General features: G+C 50.4%; 1 protein-coding gene across 1 annotated transcript in view; it reads left to right on the top strand.

Moving 5' to 3' along the window:
- The window catches only part of sxph (saxiphilin), a 63233-nt gene that overhangs the window by 2614 nt on the left and 38197 nt on the right, over positions 1 to 22422 (top strand). Inside the window, exons 3-5 of the mRNA XM_052032490.1 lie at positions 1222 to 1321; positions 4642 to 4818; positions 21107 to 21269. Of these exons, the coding sequence (XP_051888450.1) occupies positions 1222 to 1321; positions 4642 to 4818; positions 21107 to 21269 (440 nt within the window). The remainder of the gene's footprint in view (positions 1 to 1221; positions 1322 to 4641; positions 4819 to 21106; positions 21270 to 22422) is intronic.

The following is a 22422-nucleotide window of genomic DNA, read 5'->3' as shown; positions in this document are numbered from 1 at the left end:
CGAATGCCTTTGTTGCGGTAGGGGTGGGTGACGGGACCGCGCGTCACTCCGAGGTGTGACGCATCACCAGGCGTCTCGGTGTCGATCACCTGTGGGGCGAAGGACGTGACGTCACGGGTGACGGTGGCGGCAGGTCACATGTCCTTCCCATGCCTGCCGATGATTGGCCAGCTGTGCACTCGCGGGGGTCGCTCCGCCCAGCTCAGGGAGCCAGGCCGCTGTCTCCCTGGTGACGGATGAATTGTCCTCAGGTGCAAGGTGTGGTGGTGGTGGTGGGGGTGTTGGATCGGGCAGGCTGGTTCTCACCTGGACGCCCAACCCTTGTCACAAGGCTGGAAGTCCCACCTACTGTGCAAGGGATGCCGTCAATGAATAATACATTAATACTGCAAGAGTCTGCAACAAGGGAGTCATCGTTACAAGATGAAGGACCAATCATGTAAAACCGAGGAATTTGTTCTTGCAGAGGAGGTAAAAGGAGTCTTGTCTTCGACTGTGTCTTTTTATTTGCACTAAGGTCTTCCTTTGCAAGTTTTTTTTGGGGATAATTTTATGTATAATTTATGTTCTGTGTGTTGTCTGTACCTACGTGCCTGTGTTGCTGCTGCGAGCAGGTTTTTCATTGTACCTGTACCTCACCGTACTCATACACATGACATAAACCCGACTTGACTTGGCGAATCTCTGGAATTCTCTCCCCCGGAGCATCGTGGAGGTTAGGTCATTATTTAAAGTGGAGGTAAATAACTTTTCACGCGATCGGGGAACTGAGGGCTATTGGGGAACTGGCACAGGAGAGGAGTGGAGGCCAACGGAAATCAGCCGTGGTCACATAGAATGGCGGGGCAGGTTTGAAGGGCCGAGTGGCCTCCTCCTGCTCCTATGTAAAGGATGGTTCTGAATCACTTGGTTTATTTGATTGTAAAACTTAACCCTGATTAGTTAGAGCCCACTGTATCACAAGGAAGCCTGCTTCAAACAGCTAATTGGATGTTTGTAGAGTGGATATGTTTCATTCAACTGCCATTAACTAAATAAAACAAAGAAGTTATGGTTATAAAGTAATTTACTTTACATAAAGGATGGTTCTGAATCACTTGGAAAGGTTTACTTGATTGTAAAACTTAACCCTGATTAGCTAGAGCCCAGCATACTCCCGCTGCTATTGAGTTCCTGCGGACGTGCGTACTGACAGGACTAAACAAAGTGTTCCTTCTGCAGGGAAATGTGGCGGATGCAATGTCTTTGGATGCTGCCGACATCTACACTGCTGCAACGTTTTATGACCTCACTGTTGTGGCGAAAGAAATCTATCAGGGCGGTGAGTTCCTTATTCACAATATAACGAGCTACCCACTCTCCCAATAGGGTGACACAGGCAGCCTCCCGCTCTCCGGCCTACTCTTGAAACAAGTCCTCTGAAAGCTTTTGGGAGTTTATTTTTGCTGAAAGAAGTTGTTTGTGCATTCTCAGGATTCAGCCACAGCAGACCCCGGCACACCCTCCCCGCCACAGCCAACCCAGGTGCCTGCTGGTGCAGCGTTACAGCCAGAACCGCGGGCCACTGGAAACCCAGGGCCGTCAGACTCCCCAAGAGGACCAACAGACAATCTGCTGGAGCAACTCAGCGAGCCGAGCAGCACCTGTGGAGGGGAAGGGATTGTCGAAACCTTGAAACCCACAGGACGCGGGGTGTTGACCCAAAGCGTCGACGATTCCTTCCGCCCCTCCCACACAGACGCTGCTTGACCCGCTGACTTCCTCCAGCAGATTGTTTGTGGCTCCAGATTCCAGCAATCCATGTCTCCTCAAGAGGAGGTTTTATTTGATTTCAAAAATAAATTTTATTCTTGAAATATATACAGAAAATACAATGAAGTCAATCCTTGTCTTTCCTTACAATCATAGTGTCATCAAATTAATACATTCATTGTGCTGTCAGACTTGACCGTTGTATGTACAAGCCACCAGTGTCACTCGTGAGGCCCCTTTGGACAATACATCATTTTCGGGTGTTTGCGGGGCTGTTACTCAGTGTCCAGTGATGACAAGACCTCGGACTGTGGTCCTTCCCCACAGAACCTTTGTGTTGGCTGCACCAAGCCACGGTGCGCACCTCAGCATGTACTCTTGCTGCCTGCACATCCTGGGGTTGCCCTGCTGTTCCCCCCATGGAGGGGCAGGTACTTTCTCGTACCTCACAGTGTGGTCAGACCGAACCCTCACCTGAAACCCACCGGCAGCAGTCGGGGGAGGAACGTGTTGGGACAGGACGATGAGGAGAAGGACTTCCTGGCTCACGTCTCACAGGCCCGACACTGACAGCACAGCAGAGGGACAATAACTGGCCAGGGAGGGTGGGAGTGGCCGGGCAAGAATCCCCGATGACCATCCTTGCCTGACTGTCAATGTCACCTCATCAACAGCATGACCCGTGCCAGGATCACCCAAGGTTTAACGTTTTGGGTGGAGCTGACAGAGGGCACAGGGTCCACCAAGTCAGAGAGCCCAGAAGCCGCTGATATCCAGCAACATGTGCATTGACATCTCTTCCTAATCCTCGCATGAAGCAAGATGGCGCCGGAGCGTGGCGACTCGTCGCAAGCTGCTCTCTATAGATCTACTCATTACCCTTGCTATGATCGTTCTACACTTTTACACTTAAATTCTATGTCACTTACTATTACTACACTTTACTCTGCACTGTTATTGTTTTTACCTGTACTACATCAATGCACTGTGCACTAACTCAATGTAACTGCGCTGTGTAATGAATTGACCTGTACGATCGGTGTGCAAGACAAGTTTTTCACTGTACCTCGGTACAAGTGACAATTACAAACCAATTCCAATGCTTCTCTCACTGAAAGAGGCACAATGGCCATGGCCCTGAATTCCCCATGGTAACCGTAGGAAGCAGACCCTCATGAAGGCTCTTTCAGTGATGTGGAGGGCCACAGGATGGGAGCCCTGGGCTCATAGGAACATGGGAAATAGGAGCAGGGTGGCCATTCGTCCCTACAAGCCTGCTCTCCCCTTCCATACCATGGCTGATGGCTGATCCCCAATCTCAATCCTGCCTTCCCTCTCTCTCCCCATACCCCTTGGTGCCTTTGGCACCAAGGAGATTATCTGTTGAACATATTGAGCAGCTGAGCATCCCCTGCTCGCTGCTGGAGGGAGATCCACAGGCTACAACCCTCTGAGTGATGAAGTGTTTCTTTAGCTCAGTCCCAAATCCCCCTTCCTTTAGCCTACGACGGTGACCCCTGGTTCTGGATCCCCAGCTGACGAAGCATCTTATCCACACCCATGTTGTCCAGCCCCGTCAGCATGTGGTCAGTTTCAATAAGGTCTCCTGAACTTCAGTGAATACAAACCTAGTCGACCCAATCTCTCCTCACCTGCCTATCAGTCTGGTAAACTTTCACTGCACTCTCTCTGTGGTAAGTATATCTGTAAGATCATATGATATAGGAGCAGAATTAGGCCATTCAGCCCATCGAGTCTGCTCCGCCATTCGATCATGGCTGATTTGTTTTTCAACCCCATTTTCCCACCTTCTCCCTGTAACCCTCAACCCCCTCACCAATCAAGAACGTATCAGTTTCTGCCTTGAATGCATCCAATGACTTGGCCTCCACAGCCGTCTGTGGCAATAAATTCCACAGACTCATCACCCTCTGGCTGAAGAAATTCCTCCTCATCTCTGTTCTAAAGGGACGTCCCTTCATTCTGAGGCCATGCCCTCGGATCCTGGACTCTCCCACTGGTGGAAACATCATCTCCACGTCCGCTCTGTCCAGGCCTTTCAGTATCTGGTAGGTTTCAATGAGGTACCCCCCCCCCCCCCCATCCTTCTGAACCCCATGGAGTCCAGGCCCAGGGACATCAAACACTCCTCGTGTGTTAACCCTTTCATTCCTGGGATCGTTCTTGTGAACCTCCTCCGGATCCTTTCTTAAAGAGGTCAAGGTCTCAACAAGGCCCGACATAATTGTAATAAGGTCCCCTTGGTCCTGTACTCAATGCCAGTGTTTCATTTGCCTTCTTAACTGCTTGAGGGTACCTGCGTATTTGTTTTCTCTTGAAGCTCCTCTTCACCCCCCCCACAACTCGCCATCCCACCCTGCTGAGATTTCCCAGCATTTTCTGTTTTAATTTCAGATTTCCAGCATCCACAGCTCTTTTTTTTTGATTTTAATCGGTCTGGTGAACTTTGTTGCAGCCCATCCATCACAAGGTAGGGAGGCCAGACCTGTACACTGTATTCCAGGTGCAGTCTCACCAACTGAGTAAGACATCCTTATTCTAGTGCTCAAATCCCCTTGCAGTAAAGTATTCGTTATAGCTTGCTGTTGACTTTCAGTGACTTATGTACAAGGACACCCCTCTCCCTCTGAACAACTGCAGATTTTAACCTCTCACCATTTAAGACATAGGACAGTACAGCACAGAACAGGCCCTTCGGCCCACAATGTTGTGCCGACGTAGCTAAACCCTCCTACCTACAGAATGCCCACATCCCTCCGTTTTCCTCTCATTCATGTGCCCATCCAAGCCCCTCTATCTCTATCTCCCTAACTTTTCTCTCCCACTGTGGGTGACCTCACACTTTTGACCTGCCTCCCTGTCCGCCAGGTGGCTGTCTGTATTCCGTGGCGGTCGCGCGGGACGAGAGCCTTGACATTCGGCAGCTGAAGGGGAAAAGGAGCTGTCACAGCGGTGCTCGGCGCACGGCAGGCTGGAACATCCCCCTGGCCTTCCTGCTATCCCAGAGGTACCTCCAGTGGAGAGAGAATCAATCCGTGGCTGAAGGTAACTCAATGTCCAGTCTTTGAAGGTGACCTCACTGAGGCAACGTTCTTGAGGCTTGGTAGAGTAGGTGATGTCTCCCCCTGTCCGGGATGTCTAGAACTAAGGGGTAACAGGCTCAAAATAAGGGGTTGGCCATTTAGGACTCAACTGAGGAGAAATTTCTTCACCCAGGGAGGTTCCAAGTTTGATAGCCACGGTCAGAGTGCTCCCCATTGATGACCTTTCAAACCACCTTAATAAAGTCTGCGTAAGATATTCCCTAACTTGTTCATTGGAAACACTGGTCAAGTTTGTATGTGTTTAAAATGGTGTCCTCTGGTCAATAATAAGGGCCAGTCCAGCCCATTGAACCTTTCTGTCGTGACCTGAAACTTGTTGCCTTCAAATCCGCATTCACTTCAGGGTGTCACTGACAGGACCTGTGTCACTTACCTGAGAAGGAGATGGGGATCTGCCCTCCCCAACCACTGCAGTCTCCTGTGATGTTAGTTAGTCCTTCCAGCTGCCCGGGGGTCAGGAGTTTGTCGGTGGGGCCAAGATAAGCTGCCGCGAATATTCTCGCAGGAGGCACGCTGTCTGAACGGCAGTAGCACTGGTGAAGAAGGTGTGTGTGTAACATGGTGGATGGGGCACCAGCCGAGTTTGTGCTGGATCTTATCAGGCTGGGAAAGTCCTGGAGAGTCAGGAGAGGAGCCATTCGCTGCAGGATATACAGTCTACATTGGAGCCACAGTATTTAGGTGGCTGGTCAATAGTCTCTCTCCCCAGGTTAGAGCTTGGGCTTTAACTTTGGAACAAAGGAGGCTGATGTGTGGCTGTACTGAAGTGTTTAAATCCCAGAGAGGGTGAGCAGGACCCACCCAAGGGTGTCAGTAACTAGGGGACGTAGGTTTAAAGCAATTGAATTAGAAGGAAATATTTTGTTCAGCCAGAGAGCGGTAGGGGGTGACAACAACTCACTGCTTCATAAGTGGGAGTGGAAACTCTTATTTTAAAAGACACTTTGCTGTGTACTTGTAATGCCGAAACCACCAGACTCTCGGCAGAGAGGTGGGCAGTGGGATTTGAGCAAAGGTTTTCTTTTTCTTGGCTGGCATGGACATAATGGACCAGATGGCCATCTACCCACCGGACACGTTAACCGTGCTCCTCTTCCCACAAATGCTGCCTGACCGGCTGAGTGTTCCCAACGTTTCCTGTTCTTTAAGATAAAGCGAAAAGGCTGCAGAAGCTGGAAACCTGAAATCAAAACAGAGAATGCTGGAACTACTCAGCCGATCAGGCAGCATCTGTGGAGAGAGAAACACAGGGTCAATGTCTTAGGTTGAAGATCCTTGGTTAGCATTTGCGGAAAGAGAAGCGTTAACTCTGTTTCATTCCCCGCAGATGCTGCCTGACCTGCTGAGTGTTTCCAGCATTTTCAGTTTTGTTCTCGGATGGCTGAACAATTCCTCTTTCTCCCCTAAAGTTTTACTATTCTTGGTTTACATGTTCATCATTAACTCTTATCCATAAAGTGGGAACCTCAGTTGTGGGGCAGGAATACAAAGCTCGGCATCAACCGCTTCCCTCAGTCATAGACAAATTGGAGTGCGTGTCTTGAGTCGCATGTAAAGGCGGCAACCATACAGCACCAGTGCACGACGGGTGGTGCTGCTGCCTCGGAGCACCAGAGACCCAGGTTCAATCCTGACCTCCGGTGCTGATCTGTGTGGAGCTTGCACGATGCTTCTGTTTCCTCCCGCACTCCAAAGGATCGGGTGCTAATTGGCTGCTATAATTTGCCCCTAGTGTGGAGGTGAGTGGTAGAATCTGAGGGGGGGGGGGGTGGACGAATATGCAGGGAGTGTAAAACAGGATCAGTGTAAATAGGTGGTTGGTGGTCAGCACAGACTCGGGGGCCGAAGGGCCTGTTCCCATGCTGTATTTCTCTGATTCTGTGAATACTGTTACAACATAAAATAGCCCCTACTTTATATAGAGAAAAACTCCAACAGTCCTTTGGAGATTGGAGGCGCCACACTGGCAGATTTTCAGCCTTCCCTCCATGGACTCTGTCTACACCTCTCGCTGCCTTGGTGAAGCAGCCGGCGTAATCAAAGATCGCACCCACCCTGGACATTCTATCTTCTCCCCCCTCCCATCGGGCAGAAGATGAAAAAGCCTGAAAGCACGTACCACCAGGGTCAAAGACAGCTTCTATCCCGCTGTTATAAGACTCTTGAACGGTCCCCTAGTACGATAAGATGGACTTTTAACCTCACAATCTACCTCGTTATGACCTTGCTCCTTATTGTCTACCTGCACTGCACTTTCTCTGTAGCTGTGACACTTTACTCTGCATTCTGTATTGTTTTTACCCTGTACTACCTCAATGCACTGTGTAATGAATTGATCTGTAAGAACGGTATGCGAGACAAGTTTTTCACTGTACCTCGGTACATGTGACAATAATAAACCAATTTATTTCTCCTGATAATACACCAACATATTTTCAATTCAGAATTTTTGGATTTTATGCAGCAGTTAATAAATTTTCCACTGAACCAGGTTAATAAGAAAAACTTCTCCATCTCGATAATCCCAGCTTTGACCTCCATCCACTATGCCGATGTGTCACAGTTATCGATGGCTGCTGAGGTGGACTCCACTCACCACTAACCTCAGTGCAAAGCAAACCCCCTTGTGTGGAGGCCACAGCTGCAGCGGAGATGCAGGCTTGCAGTCTCACCCTATTCATGGGTTCCTCAAGAAATAATTTTAGTTTCACTGGACCGTGGGCAAGGCGCTGTTATGAAAAACTGCAGAGAACTTGAAGGTTGTGATCTCCATAGAGGGAGTGCAGCAGTGGCTCCTGGGATGAGAGGCTTGTTCCGTTAGGAGAGATTGAGCGGAGTGGGCCCATGCTCTCTGCAGTTCAGAAGAATGATGGATGGAACGTACAAAGTTCTTGTGAGGCTTGACAGGCGTTGTTTCCCCAGACCAGTGTGTCCGGAACAGGGGTCATGGTCTCAATGTACAGGATCAGCCTTCACTCACGGGACGGTGGAGGCTTGGTCGCTGAGTATAGTCAAGACCGAGACTGATCGATTTTGGATATTTTTGGAATCAAAGAATACGGAGTCAGTGCAGAAAGGGAATAGGTGGGTCCATGATATTGAAAGGGAGAGCAAGCACGGAGGACTGAATGGCCTTCTCCAGCTCTTCTTGCTGACATTCTTCTGTACTCCCTTCTGCCCTGGCCGACATTTACCGTTCAATCAACAGCTACAATCAGTTGTTAGACTCACAGAGTCACACAGCAAGGAAACTTGCCCATCTCTTCCATACCGTGCAAGATTCCCATCTAAGCTAGTCCCATTTGCCCGTGTTTGGCCCATATCCTTCTAAACTTTTCCTTCCCATGTACCTGTCCAAATGTTTTTTAAATGTTGCTGATGCACCTCAACCACTTGCTCAGGCAGCTCATTCCATACACTGGCCAGCCTCAGCGTGAAGGGGTTGCCCCTCAGGTCCTTCAGACGAGATGACACTGAGATAGGTGGTATCGTAGACACTGGAGAAGATTATCCAAAATTACAGGGGGATCTGGATCAGCTGGGTCAGTGGGCTGAGGAATTGCAAATGGCTTTCAATTCGGCTAAGCGCAAGGTGTTGCACTTTGGGAAGTCAAACCAGGGTAGGGCTTATACAGCGAATGGTCGGGTCTTGTGGAGTGTGGTGGAACAGAGGGACCAAGGAGTACAAGTACATGGTTCGTTGAAAGCAGTGTCACAGGGCGGTGAAGAAAGCTTCTAGCATGCCGGCCTTCATCAGTCACCGCACTGAGTATAGGATTTGGGACATTATGTTTCAGTGGCACAAGGCATTGGTCACCGCACTTGGAGCACTGTGGACAGTTCTGGACGCCCTGTTATAGGATAGACGTGGTTAAACTGGAAAGGGTGCAGAGAAGATTTACGGGAACGCTGCCAGGACTCGAGGGCCTGAGTTATAGGAAGAGGTTGGGCAGGCTAGGACTTCATTCATAAAACATAGAACAGTACAGCACAGAACAGGCCCTTCGGCCCACAATGTTGTGCTGACATAGCTAATCCCTCCTACCTACAGAATGTCTCATATCCCTCTATTTTCCCCTCATTCATGTGCCCATCCAAGCCCCTCTTAAAAGCCCCTTGGAGCGTAGGAGATTGAGGCGTGATCTTATAGAGGTGTATAAAACCACGAGGGGCATAGACAGCTTGAAGGCACGTCGACGTTTTCCCAAGGAAGGGGAACTAAAAATTAGAGGGCACAGGTTTATGGTGAGAGGGGAAGGATTTAAAAGGGACCTGAGGGGCAACTTTTTCACACAGAGGGTGGTGGGTGTGTGGAACGAGCCGCCAGAGGAAGAAGTGGTTGAGGCAAATACAACAACAACATCTAAAAAAAACATTGGGATAAGTACACGGACAGGAGGGGTTTAGAGGGATATGGGCCAAACGTGGGTAAATGGGACTAGCTTGGTGGACACCATGGTCGGCATGGACCAGATGGGCCGAAGGGCCTGGTGCCAGACTCTATGTGTCCGGCAAGTGGATTCACGTTGAAAAGCCGCCCTATCGATGGAATGAAATTGGGAATGAAACGTCCCTGGAGTCTATGCCTTTTGTTCTCAAACTGGACTCCACCTCTGACCCGAAATTTTGTTTTCTGCTTTTTAACTCTGCCCTTTTAATGATAATCCTTTCTCAAAATTAATGTATTAAAAGGGGCGGAATTGCAGTTTTGGTTCCCCATCACCCCACGTACAGCAATCTAGGACGAAGCTCCTGACTGCTTCTTGTCAACATCTGTTCCATTCGTTATGGATGCCATCTTGGCACATTTTGTGCTGAAATACATTTCATTTTGCTTCCAGCCATATATCTTTCAGTCAAAGAACGTAAGGAACGGGGTAGCAGTGGTTCTGGTGAAGGATCTTTGAGCTGAGCGGTTAACTGTTTCTCCTTCGGTAGCTGCTGCCTGACCTGCTGACTGCTTTCAGCATTTTCCACGTTTATTATAGGAGAATCAGGTTAGTTATGTCGTGAAATTTGTTGCTTTGTGGCAGCAGTACAGTGCAAGACATAAAAATTACTATAAGTTCCAAAAATAAATAAATAGTGCAAAAGAGGAATAACGAGGTGGTGTTCATGGGTTCATGGACCGTTCAGGAATCTGATGGCAGAGGGGAAGAAGCTGTTCCTGAATCATTGAGTGCAGGTCTTCAGGCTCCTGTACCTCCTCCCCGATGGTAGTAATGTGCAGAGGGCATGTGCCGGGTGGTGTTGACTACTTATCCCCTAGAACCTGCTCCGCCATTCAATGAGATCACGGACGATCCAATCTTAGTTTCAATACACTTAACAATCCCTGTCCACAGCGCTCTGGGGCTAGAGGATTCCAATGATTTATGACTCTCTGAGAGAAAAAAAATCCCCCTCATCTCTGTCTGAAATAGAGAGATACAGCACGGAAACAGGCCCTTTGGCCCATTGAGTCCATACTAACCCATTTACACCAATCCTGCATTAATCCGATTTTTTGTGGGATCCTACATGCTCATTCCCGCTCCTATTTTGAACGTTATTATGCGTATCTTGGGAAGTTGTTTCTTATTCGCTGATTGGGGTGGACTATCAAGTTGTTTCCAAGTTCCCACAGCGAGCAATAGGTCTGAGATTCGAACTTTTCGCAGATTGAAAATTGTGTTAACTTTGCTTTAAAGGTCCCCAGTAGATTAAGTGTCTGTGTGACCTCCTTTTCTGAAACGTTGACCCCTAGCTTTAGATACCCTCACTCAGAATCTTATATGTTTCAGTGAGATCACCTCTCATTCTTCTAAGCTCAGCATGAACTAATAACTGTGAAACATCAGTGTAGTGGGATGGAGGTCAGTGCTGGGATTATCTGGGTGAAAACACACAGCTGAATGAGCTCACAATGTCCAGAACATGATAATGAGGTTGCAATTTGTATTTTTGATGATTTCAGGTGAAACATTGGCCTGAACATTGTGGCAAACTAGTAGTTGGTGTGGGTCAGGGGTTAGGAGTTGTGATTGGGTGCTTTGGTGGGGGTTAGGAGGGTGTGATTGGTGTTTTGGTGGGGGTCAGGGGTGCGACTGGGTGCTATGGTGAGGGTCGGGGTGTGATTGGGTGCTTTGGTGGGGGTCAGGGGTGTGATTGGGTGCTTTGGTGGGGATTAGGAGGGTGTGATTGGGTGCTTTGGTGGGGGTTAGGAGGGTGTGATTGGTGTTTTGGTGGGGGTCAGGGGTGCGACTGGGTGCTTTGGTGAGGGTCGGGGTGTGATTGGGTGCTTTGGTGGGGGTCAGGGGTTAGGAGGGTGTGATTGGTGTTTTGGTGGGGGTCAGGGGTGCGACTGGGTGCTTTGGTGAGGGTCGGGGTGTGATTGGGTGCTTTGGTGGGGGTCAGGGGTTAGGAGGGTGTGATCCGGTGCTATGGTGAAGATCAGGGGTTAGGAGGGTGTTATTGGGTGCTTTGGTGGGGGTCAGGGGTTAGGAGGGTGTGACTGGGTGCTTTGGTGGGGGTCAGGGTGTGATTGGGTGTTTTGGTTGGGGTCAGGGGTGTGACTGGGTGCTTTGGTGGGGGTCAGGGTGTGATTGGGTGCTTTGGTGGGGGTCAGTAGCTGGGGGTTTGTGACAGTGGGAGGGGAGATGGAGATATCTGTTCTGTGTGAGGTTGTCCTGGTTACAAAGGGAAGTCATGAGACTGCTCACATGGGAGTGTCACTTCCAGCAAAGAGTTAATGGGGTGACCACCAAGTGTGTGTCAGTCGTCTGCCGAGCAGTTGTGTGTGTGTGTCGATCACAGTTAGCTGGGCTCAACTATTTACAATCCATATCAGTGACCCGAGTGAGGGGACTGTGTGTAGTGTAGCCAATGACACAGACAGGTAGGTTGACAAGTTGTGAGGAGGATACACTGACCTGAGAAGGGGCAGGGATTGAGTAAGTGAGAGCACAAGTTTGGCAGATGGCAAATGACAGGGTAAATATGAGGTTATCCACGTCAGCAGGGACACTGGAAAGGCGGAATATAATTGGACTGATTACCGAATGCCGTTGTACAGAGGGATCTGGGTGAGTTTGTAAATTGAGGGGCAGGAGGTGAATGACCTGACATGGTGACAAAGGTTGGCGACAGTGTGAGCAGGCCCACGGGCAGTGGAGGGACGTGTACAGAGAGCGCAGTCTGTGACTGCCTGACCCACAGAGAGCCACAGCGTTACGCAGCAGAGAAACAGGCCCTTCTGCCCACCACGTCCATGCTGACCTCTTTGCGCATCTCGCCATTTGCCCCATTAGGACGGCATCCTTCTACACTGTGCCCATTTATGTGTCTGTCCAAATAACACAGTAGCTGTGTCTGATTTCACTACCTCCCGGCAGCAAGCTCCACACATCAACCAGTCCTTGTGAAAACAAACTTACCCCTCAAATCCCCTTTAAATCTCCTACGTCTCACCTTAAATCTGTACCCTCTTGGTTGTGATACCCCTACATGGAAAACAACTCCCTCCCCCCTCACCATGCCTCTTATCATTTTATACAACCCATCAGGTCAGCCCTCAGCCTCCTTCACTCCAGAACAAGCCCAGCCTGTCCCATCTCTCCCCATAACTAAAGTCCTCCAATCCAGGCAACGTCCTGGTGAATCTCCTCTGCACCCTCTCCAGTGCAACCATGTCCTTTCTGTAGTGGGGGGAACATCCTCACAGCACCTACAGCATCTGTAGTACTGGGCAGGCACGCTAGTGTAGCGGTTAGTGTGACGCTTTACAGCGCCAGCGACCTGGGTTCAATTCCGGCCGCTGTCTGTAAGGAGTTTGTACGGCCTCCCCGTGTCTGCGTGGGTTTCCTCCGGGCGCTCCGGTTTCCTCCCACATTCCAAAAGACATACGGGTTCGGAAGTTGTGGGCGTGCTATGTTGGCGCCGGAAGCGTGGCGACACTTGCGGGCTGCCCCCAGAAACACTCTACACAAAAGATGCATTTCACTGAGTGTTTCGATGTACATGTGACTAATAAAGAAATCTTATCTTATCTTGTGTGGAGACCAGAACTGCACACAATACTCCAAGTGCGGTCTAACCAGTGTTTTGTAAAGTTGCAACATAACGTCCCAACTTTTATATTCAACGTCCCAACTTTTATATTCTACGCCCCAACTATGAAGATAAGCACGTTGTGTGCCTCATTCACCACCCTATCTACCTGTGTTGCCACTTTCAGGGATTTATGGACTTGGACCCCAAGGCGCCTCTGTTCACCAACATTCCTTACCGCGTCCCATTTACTGTAGCTGTCCCAACCCCCACATGACTTCCCAAAATGCAAATACATGAGCTGACTGAAACGTGCAGGCTCCTGAGGGGTCAGAACGAGCTGGGCGTGGACGGGACGTTTTCCCTTGTGGGAGAGTCTAGAACCAGAGGTCACTGCTTAAAAATACGGAGTCACCCATTTGACGTAGAAGCAAGGCAAATGTCTGTCTCTCAGAGGCTCACGAGTCTTCGGGACAGAAGGAGATGAAAGCTAAGTTTTTGACTCTTTTTAGGGCAGAGATAGTTGACAAGCAAGGGGGTGGAGGGTTACCGAGGTGGACGGGGATGTGTTCAGGTTACAGTGAGATCAGCCATGATCTTACTGACAGTTGGAGCAGATGAGCAGCCGACTCCTGCTCCTGCTACGTGTTCATACGGTTGCCACCCTCACAGTCTGGAGACCCCTGAGCACCACTGATTGACCGTGTATGTGATCTGAGTGATGGGACTCTCAGCCCAGTGTTCTCCTTGGACTACCCACGACCACTCATTGGCTGCCACCGACCTCCATCCTCGCACTGTAGACTTTCTTCTGGCCCTGACACCACAGAGCAGCTCCCAGCAGTGCCTCAGGCCCTGGAGATCACGTTGGCTTTAGGTGACAGCTCGTGGTTTCCATCTGCCTTGATGCCCTTTCTCCAGCCAGAGCGCTTCACGTTCTGGTCCGAGCACCTTCTCGCCTTCAGCACTCTCCACCGTGTCCACGCTGGAAACCCACAGCCCGTGACCTGCTCCCGTAAGACCATCAGATGTAGGAGCACAATTAGGCCATTCAGCCCATCGAATGGTCTACCATTCATTCATGACTGATTTTTTTTCAACCCCGTTCTCCTGTTTTCTCTCTCTAACCCCCTCACCAATCAAGAACCTATCAGTCTCTGCCTTAAATACACCCAGTGACGTGGCCTCCACAGCCGTCTGTGGCAACAAATTCCACAGATTCACCACCCTCTGGCTGAAGAAATTCCTCCTCATCTCAGTTTTAAAGGGACGTCCCTTTATTCTGAGGCTGTGCCCTCTGGTCCTAGACTCTCCCACTATTGGAAACATCCTCTCCACGTCCACTCTGTCCAGGCCTTTCAGTATTCGGTAGATTTCAATGAAATCCTCCCCCATCCTGCTGAACTCCAGTGAGTACAGGCCCAGAGACATCAAACACTCCTCATATGTTAACCCTTTCATTCCTGGGATCATTTTTGTGAGCCTCCTCTGGACCCTCTCCAGGGCCAGCACATCCTTCCTTGGATACGGGGCCCAAAGTTGCTCACAATCCTCAGATACGGGGCCCATGGGAGATCAGAGGTGTGCCTTGGGCGTGTGTTACCCAAGTCTTCTGTCTGGCTGCTCCTGCATCTTCCTGTGCATTTTTCCTTAAATACACTGAGGCTGGATCACCACGGCCCAGTCCCCAACTCCGGCTCCTGGCGTCTATCTCAGTGCTCATTCCAAAGCCACACCATCCTCAAATTCAGTCCGAGATCCTGAACAAATCCCAGGGTCAGGAATTTTAATGTCTGCAGCATCCATGAAGACATCCTCAAGGGCAGCCAACATCAGCTTGTGGGGAAGGTACTTGACAAAGTAGCTTCTGCAGCTCCCTCCTGGGCACGACCTCTTTGCTTCAGCCTTCCTTCTGCCAGGGAGTTCAGACCGCACCTCCTTGAGTAGGGCGCTTCCCTTCCCGATTCATAGACACTACAGTGGCGCAGCTACCTCACAGCTCCAGAGACCCAGGTTCAATCCTGACCTCGGGTGCTGTCTGTGTGGAGTTTGCATGTGAACATGGGGGTTTCTTCTCTGTGCGGGCTGGTGGGTTAATTTGTTGCTGCAAGTTGCCCCTGGTGTGTGGGTGAGGGGTAGATTCTGGGTAGGAGTTGTTGGGAATGGTGGGGATGAGTGTAGAATTGTGGTTCTGGAGACTGCACGGTCATTCTATAAGGTCATGGAACAGTGTGAAGGATTGCTGTGAAAGCTAGCTAATACACACTCTGGAGCGGTGAAGAGGGGTGATATAATAAGCAAGAAAATAATTTAAAGCCTTTCGCAATCTCCCTCGTACCTGGGATGGAGGGTTTCAGTTATGAGGAGAGGCTGGAGAGGCTGGGGTTGTAGTCTCTGGAGCGGAGGAGGCTGAGGGGGACACAGTTACGAGGGAGATGGACAGGGCTGGATAGTAGGAAACTGGTCCTCACCGCAGAGGTGTCCGGAGTGAGAGAGTCCAGATTAAGGTATAGTGTTAAGAGGTTTGGAGGGAATCTGAGGAGGGATTCTTTCACCCAGAGAGTGACTGGAATCTGGAACACACTTGCTGACAGAGTGGTGGAGGCAGAGACTCTCACAATGTTTACCGAGGCTCCAGACAAGCACTTGAATCGCCAAGGTAATGAAGTGCTGGTAAACGGCATTAGTATAGATGGATGGCATGGATGTGGTAAATTGGTACATTGGTTTATTGTTGTCACATGTACTGGTACAGTGAAAAACTGTTTTGCATGCCATCCATTTCATTACACAGTACATTGAGGTAGTGCGAGGGAAAACAATACAGAATGCGGAGTAAAGTGTCACAGTTACAGAGAAAGTGCAGTGCAGGCAGACAATAAGGCGCAAGGTCATAATGAGGTAGATTGTGAAGTCAAGAGTCCATCTTATTGTACTAGGGAACCGTTCAATAGCCTTATAACAGCGAGATAGAAGCTGTCCTTGAGCCTGGTGGTATGTGCTTTCAGGCTTTTGCATCTTCTGCCTGATAGGAGAGGGGAGAAGAGAGAATGTGTGGGGTGGGGGGGGGTGGTCTTTGATAATGCCGGCTGCTTCACCAAGGCAGCGAGAGGTAAAGACAGAGTCCATGGAGGGGAGGCCGGTTTCCGTGATGCGCCGGGCTGTGTCCACAACTCTCTGCGGTTTCCTGCACTCACAGGCAGAGCAGTTGCCACACCAAGCCGTGATGCACCCAGATAGGATGGTTTCTATGGGATGTGGTGAGCTGAAGGGCCTGTGTCTGTGTTGTTTGACTCGATGACTCTGTGGCTAATCTGATATTGACTCCTTTCGCTGCTGTTATCTGTAACCTGCCACTCTCTGACAGATATCTTGATCTCCTCCTTGTCTATATTCAATGACCACCTCTCCAGCTCTCTGGGGAAGACCATTCCAAAGACTCACAACCTCTGAGGGAAGAAATCCCTCCCCATCTCCTCCTTAAATGGCCAACCCCTTATTCTGGAACTATGCCCCTGGTTCCGGATACCCCAGTGGGGGGGGGGGGGGGGGGGGATACTTCCTCACAGCATCTAACCTGATGAAGGAACTGTGGAGAAATGAAGTGCCAGCGTTAGTTCCTCTTTAAGAGCTCTCTCTTGGTTCCCCTCGAGCCCGCTGTAGCAGGAAATTCAGTCACTGAGCAAAAACTGGGAAATTGTGCGCGGTAATCAGTTAAATATGTTTGCATGAGTACTGGGGCCATAATGAGGGTACAGCACGGAACATGGACCAGCACAGGGGACATAGCTGGAAGGGACTGGGTGGAAACCCTGGCTTTGCGGAGCTGGAGCCTGACCCAGCAGCCAGCACAGAGCCAGGGAGGTACTGCCTCAGCCACGGGCTGCGCTGTGCTCTAGACATCTCCTGCGCTCTCGTCTGGAGAATCTGGACAATGTCCCATGGCAACAGGCAAGTGACCTTGGCTTCTTATGCGTGCTTTCTTCTCACATAGCGGGGTAGTGCTGGCACGTGGAGAGACAGGGTCCGAGGACTTTAGCGTTTCAGAAGTGTCCAGGCGAACACTTGAATCACCCTGGTATCGAAGGCCAAGTGGTGGAAGGGGGGATTAATACGGACGGGTGACGGCTGGTCAACCTGGACATAATGGGCCGAATGGTCTGTTTCCGTGTTGTATGGCTCTGTGACTCCAGTTACGGGGAGAGGTCGGACAGGCTGGGCTTGTCTTCCCTGGAGCGAAGGAGGCTTGAGGGGTGAGCTGACAGGGGTGTGTACATACGTGAGAGGCAGAGATAAGGCAAGTAGTCAGAACTTTTTTCCCATGGTGGGGTATCGGAAACAAGAGGGCACAGGTTTAAGGTGAGAGGGAAGGGGTTTAAAGGGGATCTGAGGGGAAAGTCGGTATCTGGAACTTGCTGCCAGAGGAGGTGGTGAAATCAAGGTACAGTCACCAGGTTTGAACAGACTTTTAGACAGGCGCTGGTATAGGCAGAGATAGGAGGATGGGGTCCTAATGCAGGCAAATGGGATCAGTGTAGGTGGGCAAAAATGTCAGCACAGGCATGGTGGGCCGATGTGTGTGTTTGTTTGTGTGTGTTTGTGTGTGTGTGCGTGTTTGTGTGTGTGTGTACGTGTGTGTTTGTGTGTGTGTATGTGTTTGTGTGTGTGTGTGTACGTGTGTGTGCATTTGCATGCACAAGTGTGTGCACATGTGTGTGTGTGTGTGTGCGCGTGTGTGTGTGTGTGTGTGTGTGCGCGTGTGTGTGTGTGTGTGTGTGTGCGTGTGTGCACAGGCAAGGGAGACGGGGAGTGGGCCTGTTTATCTATCCCTGATTGTTTGGTGGGGTGAGATGGGAGGTGGGTGGTGAAGCTGTCCGCCTGTTCCTGTGGATGGAGGTGGGTGGTCCGTCTGCCTGTTTAGGTGTTGGTGTGTGTTACAGCGGGCACCAGGACCCCAGGTGCAGAGTGAGGTGTCAGAGCCCGTACCCTGACACATCGCTCCACACGTGTGGGGTACCAAGTCCAGGCGGCAGATCTGCTGCCACCTGCTGCCAGCCACCTCGAACAGTGGCCCCGCCAACCGCCGCCTCCCTCCTGCGATGGCTTCCTCCCACCGGCGTTCCCAGCCGCGAAGCAGGATCTCGCCACCTTCCCTCTCTCCAATACTCGTCTCTCCACCGTCCAGCCCACCCGCAGGAGTGTCGTGTTTCTGTGCACGGGTCCCTGTGAGGGCTGGAGTTCTGACAACAGCTGCGTGGCCAAGGACTGACAGCTCCGTCTGACGGACTCACCGTGCTCACCGCTCGCCGCGTCAGGACGCAGAGTGTGACGAACACGTGCCTGCAGCATCCCACTTAGAACACCGCTGCATCGGCACGAGCCACCCACACTGGCTTGTTTCATGTCCCCTGCCAAACACATCTCATTTCTATGCCACAGGATTTTGGTATTGGTATTGGTATTGGTATTGGTTTATTATTGTCACTTGTACAGAGGTACAGTGAAAAACTTGTCTTACAAACATGAATGCAGAGGAATTTCATGAGCAGATGAATTATTGGCGTAGACCACACCCTCTGATGGATCACACAAACCTCCAATCTCTTGCTGCCTCTTCCAAAGGATCTACCCATTAGTGACGTAAACACTCAGCAGGTCGGGCAGCATCTGCAGGGAAAGAAACACGAACATTTTAGATCATTGACCTTTCATCAGAATATAGTTAGTTCTGTTTCACTTACCACAGTCACTGCCTGACCTGCTGAGCGTTTCCAGCAGGATTGGTAACTGATTTATTATTGTCACGTGTACCGAGATACAGGGAAGAGCTTTGGCCGCGTGCCATCCAGGCAGATCAGCCGGTACATCAGTACATCGAGGCAGTACAAAGGGAAAACAATAACTTAATGCAGAATAAAGTGTTACAGTTGCAAAGTGCAGTGCAGGCAGACAATAAGGTGCAAGGGCCATAATGAGGTAGACTGTGAGATCACGAGTTCGTCTTTGTTGTAGAAGAGATCGGTTCAAGAGTCCGATAACAATGGGACAGAAGCTGTCCTTGAGCCTGTCCATACGTGTTCTCAGGCTTTTGTATCTCCAGTCCAATGGGGGGTGGGGTGGTGGTGAGAATAACCGGGGTGGGAGGGATCCTTGATTGTGCTGGCTGCTTTACCGAGGCAGCGGGAAGTGCACGCAGAGTTAACAGAAGGGAGTCTGCTTTCCATGATGGACTGGGCTGTGTTTATAACACTCTGTAATTTCTTGAAGTCTTGGGCAGAGCAGTTGCCATTTTTTGATTTTATTTCAGTTTCCCACATCTGCTGGCTGCTGATTTGCAGTTACCAGTCAGTGATGTGTTACTGATTTAATTTGTGGACAATATCCAGTAGTAGTTTTCTGACAACGTGATTTATCCTGTTAACCAACAAACATATTTTCTTGCTCAACACAGCACTTGCCTGGGCCAACACACTGCTGCCCTCTCTGCACAGACATTTCAATCTTTCTTTCCCTTAAACATGCAAGGACGTGTTTCTTTGATAAAGTACTTCTACTCTTAGTGACAACATACACTGGAAATTTTGCAGACGCTTTTTCCTTATGCTATAGGTGAAAATTTTAAATTGATGGTGGTTCTTACATACTCCCAAACAGAAGAAATGTTGTGGTTCACCGTCAACACCCGTAGTGTTTGCAAAAGACACTTTAAAATGTCCTCTTCCATTTCCCTGCACCGGGATAAACAATCCCAGTGTCTTGGTACAAGTCGTGATGCTGTCACAGAATTGTTTTGTCCTTTTCGCAAAACTGAAGCAAATTGAAGTGACAGACTCAAGCGGCCGTTCGAAGACCAAAGTCGATGGATTCTTGTCCAGTAGAAGTAACGAGGAACAGCCGACCTGCTGGAAGGGGAGAATGGTCTCGTCCTGCTCCTGTGGCCATTCGAAGCCCACCTGAATTAGATGCCCCCACTCTCGGCAGACCCACCTCACACCACCCCTGGTAAAGTGAGCAGGCAGTTAATTCCCGAGAGACCACAGAAGGCACCAGGGTGGGACATGAGCAGTCAACGGTGAACAGTCCGCTGGCCCATGGCCGACAAACCCGTTCGTCACACTCGGTGGTGCCAGTAATTAACCTGGGATTGAATCTGTATCATGTGTACCTGTACCTCTGTGGTGTGTACCTGTACCTCTGTGGTGTGTACCTGTACCTCTGTGCCATGTGTACCTGTACCTCTGTGGTGTGTGTACCTGTACCTCTGTGTCGTCTGTACCTGTACCTCTGTGGTGTGTACCTGTACCTCTGTGCCGTGTTTACCTGTACCTCTGTGCCGTGTGTACCCGTACCTCTGTGCTGTGTGTACCTGTACCTCTGTGTCGTGTGTACCTGTACCTCTGTCGTGTGTACCTGTACCTCTGTGGTGTGTACCCGTACCTCTGTGGTGTGTACCTGTACCTCTGTGCCGTGTGTACCTGTACCTCTGTGGTGTGTGTACCTGTACCTCTGTGGTGTGTACCTGTACCTCTGTGCACCTGTACCTCTGTGGTGTGTGTACCTGTACCTCTGTGGTGTGTACCTGTACCTCTGTGCCGTGTGTACCTGTACCTCTGTGGTGTGTACCTGTACCTCTGTGCCATGTGTACCTGTACCTCTGTGGTGTGTGTACCTGTACCTCTGTGTCGTCTGTACCTGTACCTCTGTGGTGTGTACCTGTACCTCTGTGCCGTGTTTACCTGTACCTCTGTGCCGTGTGTACCCGTACCTCTGTGCTGTGTGTACCTGTACCTATGTGGTGTGTACCTGTACCTCTGTGTCGTGTGTACCTGTACCTCTGTCGTGTGTACCTGTACCTCTGTGGTGTGTACCCGTACTTCTGTGGTGTGTACCTGTACCTCTGTGCCGTGTGTACCCGTACCTCTGTGGTGTGTACCTGTACCTCTGTGGTGTGTACCTGTACCTCTGTGCCGTGTGTACCTGTACCTCTGTGGTGTGTGTACCTGTACCTCTGTGGTGTGTACCTGTACCTCTGTGCACCTGTACCTCTGTGGTGTGTGTACCTGTACCTCTGTGGTGTGTACCTGTACCTCTGTGCCGTGTGTACCTGTACCTCTGTGGTGTGTGTACCTGTACCTCTGTGGTGTGTACCTGTACCCTGTAGTTCTGTGAATCCAGTGAGGACTTCTGTTTTTCTCCCACAGCTGCCAGCCGGTTCTTCAGTGCGTCCTGTGCTCCTGGGGTGGGCGCCTCCTTCCCAAACCTTTGTGCGCTCTGCCAGGGCCAGAAATCCTATAACAAGGGCAGGAACTATTTCTGTGAAACCACCAACAACGAGCCGTACTACGGTTCTGTAGGAGCCCTCAGGTACGTTCCCGAGATCGGGTCCGCATCCATCCCTGGTCCATTGCCACCTGCTCCCTGTGGATCCGAAGTCACTGACCGTGCCTCCACGTCCGTGAGGCTGGTGCTGGCTCCCTTCTGGTTACTCCCCACCGCGACCGTCACGTAATGTGTTGCATTCAAGTGTCAGACAACCTCTGTGGAGAGAGAAGCAGTTGTTGTTTCAGGTTGAAGACCCTTCATCAGAATTGGGAAAGAGAGGTCCAGAAAGGGTAGTTTCAAGTTGCAGAGGAGATAGCAGGAGGGGTGGATGGGACAAAGGGGAGTACTGGTCACGGGCAGATGCATCTTCGTCCGTGTTATCACCTGACTCTCCCCATGACCTATGTGAGTGGGCAACCCCATCCCAGACATCGCTTCATCCCTGCATCCCCAACACCTTCCCTGCAACCTCAGACTACCTCTCCCAGTTCTAACGAAGGTTCTTCGACCTGAAACCTCAGCTCTGTTCCTCTCTCCACAGATGCTTCCTCACCTCCTGAGTGATCCCAGGATTTCCCATCTCCAGCACCTGCAGGTTTTTGATTTCTGTTCAACGTTCTGTTCCCTCTCCGGGGACTTGAGCAAACGATCTGTACCAGTACCACGTTGGGAGACCACAGCACCATCTCCCCCTTTGGTGGTCTGAAGAGATTTTGAAACCCTGTTTGAAACGCGACTGGGAAATATTTCCCCTGGTGTCCTCGACAATATTTATCCCACAACCAACATGATCTGGTCTTATCTCATTGCTGTTTGTGAGATCTTGCTGTGCACACATCAGCTGCTATATTCCCTGAATTACCACACTGACTGCACGGTGAAGGTGTATCAGCTGTTAAACACTGTGGGGCAGCCCAAAATTGCAAGAATTTTCTTCTCAGATGTCACAGTGGACAAGCCCATCAATCTTAGACCATAAGGCCATGAGATATAAGAGCAGAATGAGGCCATTTGGCCCATCGAGTCTGCTCTGCCATTCAATCATACTGACTTTTTTTCTCAACCTCATTCTCCTGCCTTCTCCCTGTAACCCCTACCCCACCCCCCCCCCCCCCCACCTTACCAATCAAGAACCTACCAATCTCTGCCTTAGGTTCACCTGTCTCCCCGTAAACAGCCTTCTTTCCCCAGCCGC

The sequence above is a fragment of the Pristis pectinata genome, chromosome 17 (genome assembly GCF_009764475.1).
Source record: "Pristis pectinata isolate sPriPec2 chromosome 17, sPriPec2.1.pri, whole genome shotgun sequence".
NCBI classification, from domain to species: Eukaryota; Metazoa; Chordata; class Chondrichthyes; order Rhinopristiformes; family Pristidae; genus Pristis; species Pristis pectinata.
This window is presented reverse-complemented; position numbering and strand designations above follow the sequence as displayed.